General features: G+C 42.4%; 1 protein-coding gene across 2 annotated transcripts in view; it reads right to left on the bottom strand.

Moving 5' to 3' along the window:
- Nucleotides 1-1723: 1723 nt before the first annotated feature.
- Nucleotides 1724-13516, bottom strand: part of RYK (receptor like tyrosine kinase) — a 156494-nt gene continuing 144701 nt past the window's right edge. For both annotated transcript variants that reach the window (XM_030574891.1, XM_030574892.1), the window contains exons 13-15: nt 11437-11596; nt 4960-5096; nt 1724-4332 (exon numbers count right to left, since the gene is read on the bottom strand). In XM_030574891.1, coding sequence (XP_030430751.1) covers nt 4221-4332; nt 4960-5096; nt 11437-11596 — 409 coding nt within the window. In that variant the 3' untranslated portion in view covers nt 1724-4220. The remainder of the gene's footprint in view (nt 4333-4959; nt 5097-11436; nt 11597-13516) is intronic.

Here is a 13516-nt window from a genome sequence, read left to right as displayed (position 1 = left end):
GTGGACGGAACAAGGCTGCCTTGCCCAGAAACCTTCTGCAAAGGCTTTTGGAGTACCTCCAGGAGAGCTTCATGGAGATGTCCCTGGAGGATTTCCACTCCATCCCCAGACATGTTAACAAACTTTTCCATTAACTTTACTGCCTGATAATGCATGCCAAGCCCTCATGGCAAATCAATCATTAAAAAATGCTTGCTTTTAAACCATGTTTTATATTTACAAAGGTACACTCACCAGAGTTCGCTTCCATGGCTTCACTGTCTGGGCTAGTGGCTTGGGAGGGTAATTCAGTCTCGGTCACAAAAAGCTCCTGGCTGTTGGGGAGAATGGAGTGCTGTGTACTCTCTGCAAGCTCTTCCTCCTCGTGATCTTCCCCCTCTGCTGAATCCTCATCCATGGTTGAGATTATAATCTCCACCTCGGAATCCACAGACAAGGGAGGGGTAGTGGTGGCGCAGCCCCCTAAAATTGCATGCAGCTCAGCGTAGAAGTGGCATGTTTTTGTCCCAGACCCAGATCTTCCATTTGCTGCTTTGGTTTTCTGGTAGGCTTGTCTGAGCTCCTTCACTTTCACTCTGCACTGCACTGAATCCCTGGTGTGGCCTTTTCCCATCATAGCCTTGGAAATGTTTTCAAATATTTTTTCATTTCGCCTTTTGGAACGGAGTTCAGTTAGCACTGAATCCTCTCCCCATATAGCGATAAGATCCAGTACCTCTCGTGCGGTCCATGCTGGTGCTCTTTTTCTATTCTCAGAAGACTGCATTGTTGCCTGTGCTGATGAGCTCTGCGTGGGCACCTGTGCTGAAGAGAGTTCCATGCTGGCCAAACAGGAAATGCAATTCAAAAGTTCGCGGGGCTTTTCCTGTATACCTGGCCAGTGCATCAGAGTTCAGATTCCTGTCCAGAGCGGCCAGTGGTGCACTGTGGGATACCTCCCGGAGGCCAATAACTTCAATTTGCAGCCACACTAACCCTAAATCGATATGTTAATATCGATTTTAGCGTTACTCCTCTCATCAGGGAGTACAAAAATCGATTTAAAGAGCCCTTTAAATCGATATAAAGTGTATTGTAGTGTGGATGGGTACAGTGTTAAATCGATTTAACGCTGTTAAAATCGATTTAACTGAATAGTGTGGACCAGGGCGAACATGTGTGTCTCTGGTCCAACCCCCAAGTCCAGGCTGCTGTGTGAGTATAGGTCTTCTGATCATTTACCCATTCTTGAGCATATTTTGGACCTTCTGCTTCAGTGCCAGTCCTTACTGTTGCTCAGAGCTTTCCTAAGATGTAGTAGAATAAAACTGATCCAATTTTTGGCAGTTTCACTGCCCTACACCAGTTCCCAACAGTAGCAGGGAATATTAGTCAGATTTCACTCTGCTACTGCTTAGGCAGAAGAACTGTTTGCAAACTCAAGACAACAGCTCTGCCATCAATTAACTCTAGTTCCTTTTTAAAGGTTTACTTCACTTGTGCAGCCAGATTTCTTTTATTTTTTAGAATGACATCAGAGAGGGGGGAGGGATAGCTCAGTGGTTTGCACATTGGCCTGCTAAACCCAGGGTTGAGTGTTCAATCCTTGAGGAGGCCACTTAGGGATCTGGGGCAAAAATCAGTACTTGGTCCTGCTAGTGAAGGCAGGAGGCTGGACTCAATGACCTTTCAAGGTCCCTTCCAGTTCTAGGAGATAGGTATATCTCCAAGTATTATTTTATTTTTATAGATTTCCCAGAGTTGATGGCTCTCACCCAATTAAATGTCTAATTGCTGCAGGTGAATGGATTTTGTGTACACAGAGAGGCACACCAAGAAGTACATGATCAGAGCAGTGCACTCAATGAAGTAATTTTCTTAAATATATTATGAGAATCCAGAAACGTGGTCTGTGCTAGAATCTGTTTCAAGACAGTGATCCATAAAATGATTCCTCAGCAATGACGACTGCAGAAAGTGAAGTTAGAATGTGTTGTTTTTAAACAATACTCTAAGTAGTATACCATTTTCAAATAATGCTGTTTTCTCTCCTTAATAATCTCAAATGAGCATTACAACAGCAGTGTCTTTGTGGAACTCTTCATAAAGAAATCTGTAGAAAAATGGCCCAGCCCTGGATAATCTTACCAAGTGAGTCAGCATAAAACAAATATTGATTTTTTAAAAAAATCTCAGATATTGAAAGCGCCAAAAGTGTCTGGATGGCAAGGTTTTTAAAGCTACCCCCCAGCACTTAAATATATGACTGCAAAATCAGTCGTATGAAATGCGTTCCAACCAATTCAAACCAACACACCTTTTACAGCATCTCTTGGACAGAATGCTCAGTGGGTGTGCCAGCATTTATTATTATAGCTCATGACAATGATCAGGAAAAGTTGTTTGGAATGAAACATGACTTGTTTCTCCGATCACAGGTTGAGGACCTCTCCATGTAAGGATAAAGACAGCTTTTCTATTTGAGGAACTTAAAATTTTCTAGTTCTGTGTTTCCCAAATTACAAGGTACGTGCTATAGAAAGTATGAAGGCACAACTCGGGGAGGAAAGGCGTACACATACAGTGGCATCACAAACTCTTCCCAGATACTGCCTTAATGTGGTTGGGGAGAGACTGGTTTTATTTTCCTGAAAGGGGGCTCAGATTTCTGAAGTTTGAGAAAGGCTGCTCTAATTTTTAATTTGCACATATCATAGCCAAGTCTAATGTCTTGTCCTTGTAAGTCAGATTTCTAAACCTTGGTGTCAATAACCATCAGGTACAGGGCCTGTTCTGACAGCAATGGCCACACAGCTGCAGGGAGCTTCAGGGTATGGGGCTCTCATCCTAAAGATTGAGTGAAACTAGTGTGGGATGCTTGCTGGTTGTGCTTATGTGCCATATGATCTGAAGTATAGGCTGCTCCATACTGCCTGAGAGCTTTAATGGAGGCAGCTTGAAATCTCATGAAAAAGTGAAAATTCTCCTCTTAGCCTCAAGGTGAATCAATGGAAACCTCCATCCTCCATTTCCCTACAAGCCAGACCTATACTCTGAATGTTACTTACAGCTCACAGACATGATGGAACATTCCCATCCCCTCCCCCGGAGAGATGGCATAGAAGTCTGGGGCAGATGGGGGTGGGTAAGATAACAATACACGTTGAATCTTTGGGCTTTGCAGTTAAGGGAGGTGCAATCTAATGCCTTCACAGTGGGCTACATAACTACTTAAACTGGTCCTAATAAAGATATATTTCTGAACCTGCAAGCTTGATACATTAGCCAATGTTAGGGATTAAATTTCCACAATCATTATAAAAGAAAAACATTCTTTACTCTGCAAGTGTGTGTCTTTACAAATATATATTTATGTATTTAAGCCCATTTCAGGCCATAAAAACCCTAAAAACAACCAGTACCTTTTCAGCAAGAGAAACTGCAATGTAGAAATCTGAGGTGAAAGGCACCCAAATAAGGGCTATTTTGATGCTTCTCTGAAGGCCTCTACTTAGCATTTTGAACTATCTTAAATCATGTTAACCTTTCATTTGCAAGAACAGGCTCCATTCAGTCCAATCCTTACCACTCTGTATGAGGTAAACTGGAATCTCTTTTACATAATTGCTTATTGTCTTAGAAAGGTGATATTGCATCTTGAAGACCAGCTTTTCCAAGAACTGTTGATGAAGAATGAGTTAAAAAATAAGATGCCACTTATGGACCCAATGTTTTTGTGCCATCGTCTCAAAAGAAAAGCAGTTGATACTAAAAAGCTATTCCAGATACATACAAGATCAAGCACTAGAGCCGGTCAGAAAATTTCAGTTTCTAAATCGGAAAAGTCTCTGCAATGTTGTTTGCATAATTTCTCCCTTTCCCTACCAGCTCTAAAATAACCATTAAAAAAACAACTTTGTGTCTGTTGTAACAGTGCAAAAGTCCATCCAACTCTTGTGTTCAAGTTCACTATCACTATATTTTAGAAAACCAGGTGGCAAATAAAACTGTCTCAATTTAACTTAGCAAAAGTGATATCTAGAAAATACTCAACATCAAGAGGTCTTACAAAAAAGTCAGGCTACAAAAGCATTCTAAGGCACAGTGTTTCGGAAGAAGTGCTTTCTCCCATTGGCGTTGCTTTATACACGCAGTGCGTGAATAGGTCCAAGTGATGCATGGCGCTGGACGTGTATGCACTGTCCCTTCCCCAGTAGTGTATGAAATCCATGTCTGAAGCTTCAGACATAGGCTCCCAGAGCTGCATGGAATTCCGTTAGACATTGCACTAGCTGCTGGAATTTGGGTCTTTCCTCAGGATCTAGGGCCCAACAACAGGCCATCACAGCAAACCTGAAGACAAAAACAAAGGGGAGACATCAGAAGACGACAGCTAATCATGACACACACAAGTGTCAAGAACTTGAGTAAAGAGATCCAATCACAAGCAAGTTTCTTTTTTCCCTTTGACCATCAATTTTTTTTTATCTCATGGCAATGTGCCAAATTGTTTTTTCAGAAGTAGCATATCAGGAGTGACCAGCAAAAGTACTACTACTGGAAGTGCTGATCTGGTTTGGCAAGAGACAGACAAGTCAAAGGCAGTCCAGTAGCAATATTAGGATAATCTGACAGTGGCACTTAAAATGTTTTGAAAACACTACTTAAAGAATTTCTGTAGGCGCGTACAGAGAAAGGGAATTTTGGGAAGACAGGCTGAGAAAAGGAAGGTAGAATGGAAGAAAAATACTAATTCCCTTTACTTATTTCCTTGAAAAATTTCTGAGTATGACCTTTAAAAAAAAACAACAATGCATCATTTACATGAACATTTAACACAACCAGGTCAGGATGACTGAATTGAGACTTCCTCTGTCTATAGAAGTAGCATTCGCTGCTTGCTCTGAATTTAAAAAAGGTTTCCTGAAAAGTAGACTAAAAACCACTCTTCCTCCCCCCTCATAATAAGTCCACACTTACAGTTCATCAGGGCAGTTGATTGGCTGAGCTATTCTGTATCCATCCTTTAGATATGCAGCCATCTCAAAAGGGTCAATATCCACATACGGAGTCTGCCCCAAAGTCATCAGCTCCCACAGTGTTACTCCAAATGCCCACTAGAAAAAAAAAGTGTTTTATACAGCAGCAAGTTAGCAGTACAGTAGAGCTTGGGGCCTCTGTCAGCTTCAGTTCTCTCACAAGATTAGTCATGCACACTAAACAACTATTTAAACTTAATGTGTGATCCTCATATTTTTGATAAGGAAGATAAAAGAGCTTTATAAATGTGGCAACTCCTGTCCTTTCATGTTAAATGCGGTGCTGCTATAATTTTTCTCCCAAGATAGGAAAGTGACTTTTCTCATTTGCATCACTGAACATTTAAATGGGAATAACAACCTTCGAAACAAGAACTGGATCTAACTTCCAACAGTAACAGAAAGCTCTGACAGCATGAAGCTTTTAAACACACACAAATAAAATCACAAAATGCATATAGAATAATAAAATGCTGCTTTTCTATAAAGTGTTTGATCTGAAGATTACACAACCCTTAAAAACACTAAGTTTAAATAACAATGTACAGTACAGTTTACTTTGTAGAGAATGTAATAAAATTACATTTACACAGGACTTCAGATCTTCACAACACTGTGCAAATCAATCCCCATAACAGGTTTGGTGAGTTAGTTACTAACTTTGTATTTTGTTCAGCGGATGTATCACAGGGCATGCCAGCCCCGAAGTGCCCCCTTCTGACCATACGGCACTGCAGGCACTTCCTGCCTCAATTTTCTCTAACCAGGTTGTCTCTCTCTCAGGGGTTCACACAACTCAGCCTTCAGCATCCGGGGCTCATGGGGCTGTTTCACCGCCATGCAGACTTCTGGGCTGAGCCTGGAGCCTGAGCTCTGGGATCCTCCCACCTCACAGAGTCCTAGTGCCCAGGGCTCCAGCCTTAGCCCAGAAGTCTAAACAGCAATGAAATAGTTCTGCAGCTTGAGCCCATTAGCCCAAAAAACTGCTCAGGGATGTAAACACAGGTTTTTAAAAAATACAAAAGGGTTGATTGTCAATGGACATTGGTGAGAGTTTTGAAATAAGCAGCAAACTAAAATTTAGGAAACTGGATAAACAGATAATTCAAGTAAAACTACTTTATATAGTGACAATGTAGTTGTTTCCCATTTTATAACTATATTGTCTCAGAAAATTCACAAAGAAGGAAAAAGGCCCCATCTATCCTGGAAAGAAAACAGCATAAAAACATGGCTCCTGTCGAACAATTATTTTTTTTCCAACACTTTGGCTGACTGCTGTGGATGGGAAAAAAAACTTGTTGGAACCATTTAAAAAAATCAGCTAAGCCATATGAAAGAAAAACAGGTAAAGCGGGTTCAGCATAATGTGTCTGAACCATATTTAAACTGTTAAAGCACTGATTCCTTTTTCTCAGTGCAGACAAAACCTAAATGTGCACAACAGACACCACTATGCATAAATGTATTACATGCAGTTGATACCTAACATTTGTTTTTGGAGGAGCTGACAGAAGGGTATAGATCTGTGAAATAGGACTAAGGTAAACGTTAAGACGGAAGTTAGTTAGGGTGGATAGGCCTTTCTTTTCATGTTCCTAAAATGATGAAGGAATGTTAATTTGGGCACATTACAGTATTCTAGTAGTTAGCTATGGTACTATCAATTTATTAACAACATGGTCTACGATATGTTAAAAGGTAGCTGCATTTATTCTGTATAATGCAAAACATTTATGTATTGCATGTTAAAGGGGCACATTTAAATCTGTAGGATCTCTAAGAGAGATCCTACTACATTCTGACCCCCTTGCTCTATTGACAGACTTTGTTGGACAGACTTCAGCCGAGAAGGCGCCGTTATAATTATTCTTCACACCCCCTGAGAATAAGCCTCTAATTCTGTCAATGCCAGGAAATTCATTAGCTACCGTGTTATTTTTCAGCAGTGATAAAAACGAGTGTTTGTAGACTGGGGAGTTCCAGGGAAGGGGCTCAACAGAAGAAATGGAGCTGATAAGTACAGTGTTCAAGTGGCTAGGGGTGTGTATAAACCATGCAGCTTCTATTTTTTATATTAGAAACGACACACATCTACACATCTGTGACACAAAAGTGGCAAGACATGCACTATTTTATGTTCATCATGGCTCATGGTATCTCCTAACCAAGAGCACTTCACTGGTCCGGGGTAAAATTTCAAGAGTGCTTAAGCGATTTAAGTGCCCATGTCCCATTGTAAGTTTAGGACACAGATGCTAAAGTCACTTACACTTGAACATTTTACCTCTAGTCAGATCTTCACAGGACATGTTCACACTAGTGAAGGTTTAATATTGGAGATGAAATGGATACATTGTACTGATTCCACTGAATATAGCAAATCCAGCTAATGCAGGCTATTTCAGATAATAATCTACTCAATTTACAAAACAACAAGACTTTAGAAGAACAGGAAATACCTAGAACTTTTTATGCTAATACAGAAATAACTCTGAGGTAAAGCTGACCCTTTTTCAAAGTCTTGATTACTAACATAGGAACTATGGCAACATGCAAGAGAACAGGAAACTTCAGTGGAATATGAGTTATGTACACACAGAGTTAGAAAATTTGAAAAGACTTCTAAAATAGAACATGAGGTTTCAAAAAATGCACAACACCTCACTGCATCAAAATTGTAAAGGTAACATCATTAAATGGAAATTACCCTAGGGCAGGAAAACCAGACCACATGGCTGTGTTGTTTATCACTGGCTAGCGCTCAAACTACTGCACAACCTTAACCAAGATTCTCCACAGTCACTCTTACTATTGATTGTTGAAAACAGTTTTCCAATTTCCAATCTCTGGTTGTTGAAAGTCTTAATGAAGGAAAAGGTGTAAGGCATTTATCCTGCAAGCTGATCAGCACACGGCAACCACTGATACCAACAGGAGTGAATGGTAATTAGTATTGGACAAGAGCTTCTTTTCACTTCTCAGAACAGGGCCTTCAATAAGAAACTTAGGGTAGACGGAAAAGAGCAATGTGATCTCACACTGGAAAGGAGAATTTTTTTAAATGCATGGTATGGTCTATATGTCAATGATTTACAGACTGGACAGTTGTGTTGGGGGATAAGGGCAACAATTTAATAGCTTGCTCTATATAATGAATGTATTGAAGATGCTTAGTGTAAAAAGAATACTAATATATTACACATTAAATGCCCTGTGCATTAAATTTACAAGTAATGTGTCTCAAGGAAGTGGGAATGCAAAATGTAAGGGTTTGTACAGTATATAAATTCTGAACCATTAAGATTATAAACAGCTGTATAACAAGCTGAAGGCCATAAGGGTAATTTGCTCAGGAAACCACTCTCAGCACACAGGAGCAGTACTGAAAAGTACGCCAAATTATTCTGTTGTAGCTCAGTCACACACTTCCATTCTGAGAAGACAACCCAAGAAGAGCAGTGTCACAATTACCACTGGACACTACAATCAGGGTTGGAAGGGACAGTACATCTTAGATTCACAGAAAACACAGAAAACATGAAAATGCCAGTTCTTGAAATTGGGTTAACTGTTTAGAAAGTTTCAGGATTTAACCAGTAAGTCCTCTGCTCATCCGTAGGTCTCTAGATAGAAGCCAGGCTATTAAAGGGTAGCAGTGACTACATGTCAGTAACATTTCATAATTGTTTAGTGGCATATACAGAATGTGTTCCCTCCTCTACTTTAGGGGACAAGTGTCTGCGTCAAACACACTACTACACTTGATACCCTTGCTGACAATTTCAGAGGTGCCAAACCACAATGGGAAAGGAGTGAACAATCCTGTCGTTCAAGAGGTGATCCCTCTATGTTAGGGCTGCATACCATAGTTTCCAGTCAGCACTGCTAACCGGACACTCAGGTCCTGTTTTCCAGTCTAAAACTGGATACCTGGCAACAGGGCTGCCAGAAAAGCCAGAGGCGGGGAAAGGAGCAAGCAATCATTTTTAAAAGTAAGAGGCCTAAGCCTTAAGGGTTAGGGTAAATGGTGGGTGGACGAGGGAGTGGAGAGAAGCCAGTGGGCAGGGCCATGTCTGCTGTACAGCCCAGGTAGGTTGGAGACTGTGGGTATCAGCTGACAGTATCCAGTGCCGGTGCAAGGATATTTTGCACCCTAGGCAAAACTTCCACCTTGCCCCCCCCGGAGCATTGCTTATTATAAACTTTCAAAAATGAATACAGTGGAGTCACATCTTACGCGGGGGTTAGGTTCCAAGGTCAGAGCGTAAGAAGAAAATTGCGTATAGTGAAAATTACCATAAACTACAGTATGCACTAGAACAGGGATCTTCAACCTAAAAGTGGCACGCAAGCTGATTTTTTTTTTCTTTTTTTTCTGGCAGGCTGCGGGTCCCAGCCACCGCTGAGCCTGCTTTCCGTCTGGGGTTCCATTCACTCAGCTACCAGCCGGGGTCCCAGCCGGCGACTCCGCTCAGCCTCCTGCCATTCACACTGGGCCAGCTCCAGGGTTTTTGCCGCCCCAAGCAGCAGAAAGAAAGAAGAGGGGGTAGAAAAACCAAAAGCCGCGATCATGATCTGCAGCTCTACTGCTGCCACTTCAGTCTTCGGCAGCAATTCGGTGGCTGGTCCTTTGCTCCGATAGGGAGTGAGGGACCTGCCGCCGAATTGCTGCTGAAGACCCGGACATGCCACCCCTTACCGTTGGCCACCCCAAGCAGCTGCTTGCTGGACTGGTGCCTGGAGTCGGCCCTGCGTTCACCCAGGCCGGCAGGAGGCTGAGCGGGGCCAGCAGCTGAGACCCTGGCTGGCAAGGGGCTGGCAGCCAGAACCCCAGATCGTCAGTGAGCTGAGCAAGGCTGGCGGCTGGGACCCCAGCTGGCAGGAGCCAGCCCACTGCTGGCCCTGCTCAGCTCGCTGCTGGCTAAGTGAACTGAACCCCAGGTAGGCAGCAGGCTCAGCGGCAGCTGGGACCTGCAGCCTGCCATTAAAAAAACAGCTTGCGTGTTGTGCTGCCTTTGGCATGTGTGCTGTAGGTTGAGGACCCATGTTCTAGTGTATACTGTACTTTATGGTAGTTTTCACTATACACAATTTTCCTCTTATGCGGTGACTTTAGAAGCTAACCCCGATGTGGGCTGTGACTCCACTGTAGTGTAAAAAAATTTTTTGGGCACTGCGTTTGGGCACCCCCAAATCTTGGCACCCTAGGCGGTCGCCTAGTTGTTACACTGGCCCTGACAGTATCCCCAGCCCAGGTGACGTGACAGCCAGTGATGGATTTCGAGTTAGTGGGGCCCAGTAGCCCTGTGCTCAGCTTCATTTTTGGGGCTCCTCCTTGGGATTCAGCCAAGAAAAAGAACATTCTTTCTTATTTCCCCCTGCCCATGTTTTTCATTCTTTTTCTCTTCATCCTCCTCCTATAAGTAATAGCGAGTAAATGAAAATAAAGTGAGGTATCTTGATTGTTCTTGTTGTCTAACTTATTTTTCCACAGACCACTTGAAAATCACGGAGGGTCTTGACAGACTACTTAATGATCTTCCCAAATATTGTCAAAAAATGTTTGGGTGCAGGGTCTGGCCAGGAGCTAGGGTGACAGAGGGGGCTCAGGGTTGAGGCAGGAGGTTGGAGTGTGGAGTGCTTACGTGGGGCAGCTCCTGTTTGGTTCTCAGAGTGGGGGTGGAGATGTGGGGGGGGGGGGCAGGTTTCATGTCAGGGGCTGGGGAGGTGCAAGGGGGAGAATGCAGGGGTCAGTGCTGGGGAGGTGTGAGGGGAGTGCAGCGGTTAGGACGGGGCTGGAAGTGTGTGAGGGGGTGTAGGGGGCTGTGTGTGTGTAGGGGGGTGTGGGGCTCAGGGCAGGGGGCTCGGGGCATGTGAGGGGGTGTGTGGCGGGTGCAGCAGTCAGGGTGGGCGGGTGGCTGGGAGGTGTGGGCTGGGGTCATGGGAGTGCTCACGCAGGGGACTGGAGGGGGTACGCTCCAATTTCAGCCCCTTCCCCAAGGCCTCACCCCTGCCTTTTCTCCTCCTCCTCCTCCTCTCAGAAGCTGCGAGTGTGCTGAGGTTCCCTTCTCCTGCCGGCAAGCAGCTGATACACAGCAGGGAATGGGAGAGGGAACATAGCACGCTGGGGAAAGAGGCAGGGGAGGAGACAGGCTGCTGACGGCAGCATCAAGCTTCTCTGACCCCACAGGAGAGGGTGGAGAAGAGCGGGCCAGGGCCCCTTTCGGCCATGGGCCTGGCGCCAGTGTAAATCTGGTGTTGGTTCTGGATATATATGTTATGCACAAAGGACTTCAGTCTTCAGCACTGTCAATTCAACTCCTTTTTTCATGAATAAATTGTGTGAAAAAAAATGTTTAGAAGGAAGAAATCCATATAACTATATATTGTTTTAGAAAATGTAAATATAACTTACCACATCACTAGCACTGGAAAATTCATTGTTAACCAAGCTTTCAAGAGCCATCCACCGCACTGGCCTGTTTTCATTATCTCCCAGACAATGATAGTCCATGGGGAATAGGTCTCGAGATAGCGCATTGTCTGTAATCTTGACCTGAAGTGCATCATCAATGCTGATTAAAAGACAATAAGAGCATTTAGTTCTGCAAAATATATACTATTTACAGTTGTGTTATTGCATCTTTTAAAAATATTGTATATATAGGACTTCACAGATTAGCTTGATCATTTGTTACCAACGTTTAAAGCCTAATATTTTCCCAGATCATGACACTGATATGCTGCCATTACCACTAAATACATATCAGTTAACTTCAGGATAAAGCAATTTCAAAATTATTTTTGGCTATGAAAAGATGAGCAATAGAAAGCCAGAAGTCTCAGACATAAAATAAAACCAATTGTTTTAAAATGATGAAATGTCCAGTTAAAATACTCAAACAACTTTATCTGTCCCTGTAACAACCAACTTTCCCAATTCCCTTCTTGTTTCCTTGCAGACCGATTTTACAGGATAGTAATTTAGGATTTCTCATATCTGATGAAACAAAGGTTCCATCTAATGGGTATTCTGCCTCTGGCCATTGTCTGTATCAGATGCTTCAGAAAAAGTGCAAGAAAGCCTGAAGCAGGCGGTTATGGAATAACCTACTTACAGAGCCAAAGTTTCTTCATTTGCAGGGTAATTTACACTCTTCAACATGAGAGTTTGTTTCCCTTCCAAACTTTTTTAAAATCCTCTAACTGTGGATATTCTGATAATCCACCTACGTGTCTAATCCTTCTGCAAATCCTGCTAAACTTGACATCTTGTGGAAATGAGAGCCACAAACTAACTATGCTTTGTTTAAATTTCCTTTTATCAATTTTAAATTTGCCTTTCAATTTAATTGAATATTCTCTTGTTCTTATGAGGAAGGGTAAGTAAAAATTCTTGCTTTATCTTCTCTACACCATTTATTACTGAGCATATCTCTGTCACACAGTCTCTTATTCATCTCTGCTCTAACAGAAGCAGTCCCAATCTTTTCAATCTCTCTTCATATGGGAGATATTCAATGCCTTTAATATCATGTCACATGCCGCTGAACTCCATCTATTTCTGTTTTATCCTTTTTGAGATATAGTGACCAGAACTGAACACATCGACCTAAATTTTCAGAAGTGACTTGATTTTTTGCACCTCAATTCAAAGAACAAAAACCTAAACTTCTCACAGGTTGAAAACCTACTTTTAGAGAAAAATCAGGAATTAAATCCACTTTAGAACTGAACACTAACTATGGAGTTGCAAACAAGTGACTTCATGTTTTGTTTTATAATTCTATTTTTAATTCTTGTGTCAACCAATTATCTTGGTAATTAAGTGAGGCACTACGAGGATCACCTTTTATGCCTCTCTAAAGATACTGCAACATGTGCTACCCTCCATTATAATAGATTATATCAAGGTCAAGATTGTACATATTTGTTAACATTTCAGCTGCTTCATTCTAAAGTTACTTCAGCTCCTCCTCTTTTGACATCTCACACTAATAGTACCTGAGGAGACACCTACTCTTTTCAATATCCTCTGGTAGAGATCAATGCAAAGAAATCATGTCTTTTCTCTAGAGAGTGTTATTTATCTTCCTTAATGACTTGCTTTACTTTATAAGAACATAGGAATGGCCATACTAGGTCAGACCAATGGTCCCCAAAGCCCAGTATCCTCTCTTCTGACATTAGATGGTGCCAGATGCTTCAAAGAGAATGAACAGAACAAAACTTTATCAAGTGATCCACCTCAATATCCAGTCTCGGCTTCTAGCAGTCAGCTATTTAGGGACACCTAGGGCATGGGGTTGCATCCCTGACCACCTTGGCTAATAATGAACTTATCCTCTATGAAAAGACGGTTACTCACCTTTGTAACTGTTGTTCTTCGAGATGTGTTGCTCATATCCATTCCAATTAGGTGTGCGTGCGCCACATGCACGTTCGTCGAAAGATTTTTACTCTAGCAACACTCGGTGGGTCGGCTGGGCACCCCC

Source organism: Gopherus evgoodei, chromosome 9 (genome assembly GCF_007399415.2).
Source record: "Gopherus evgoodei ecotype Sinaloan lineage chromosome 9, rGopEvg1_v1.p, whole genome shotgun sequence".
NCBI classification, from domain to species: domain Eukaryota; kingdom Metazoa; phylum Chordata; order Testudines; family Testudinidae; genus Gopherus; species Gopherus evgoodei.
This window is presented reverse-complemented; position numbering and strand designations above follow the sequence as displayed.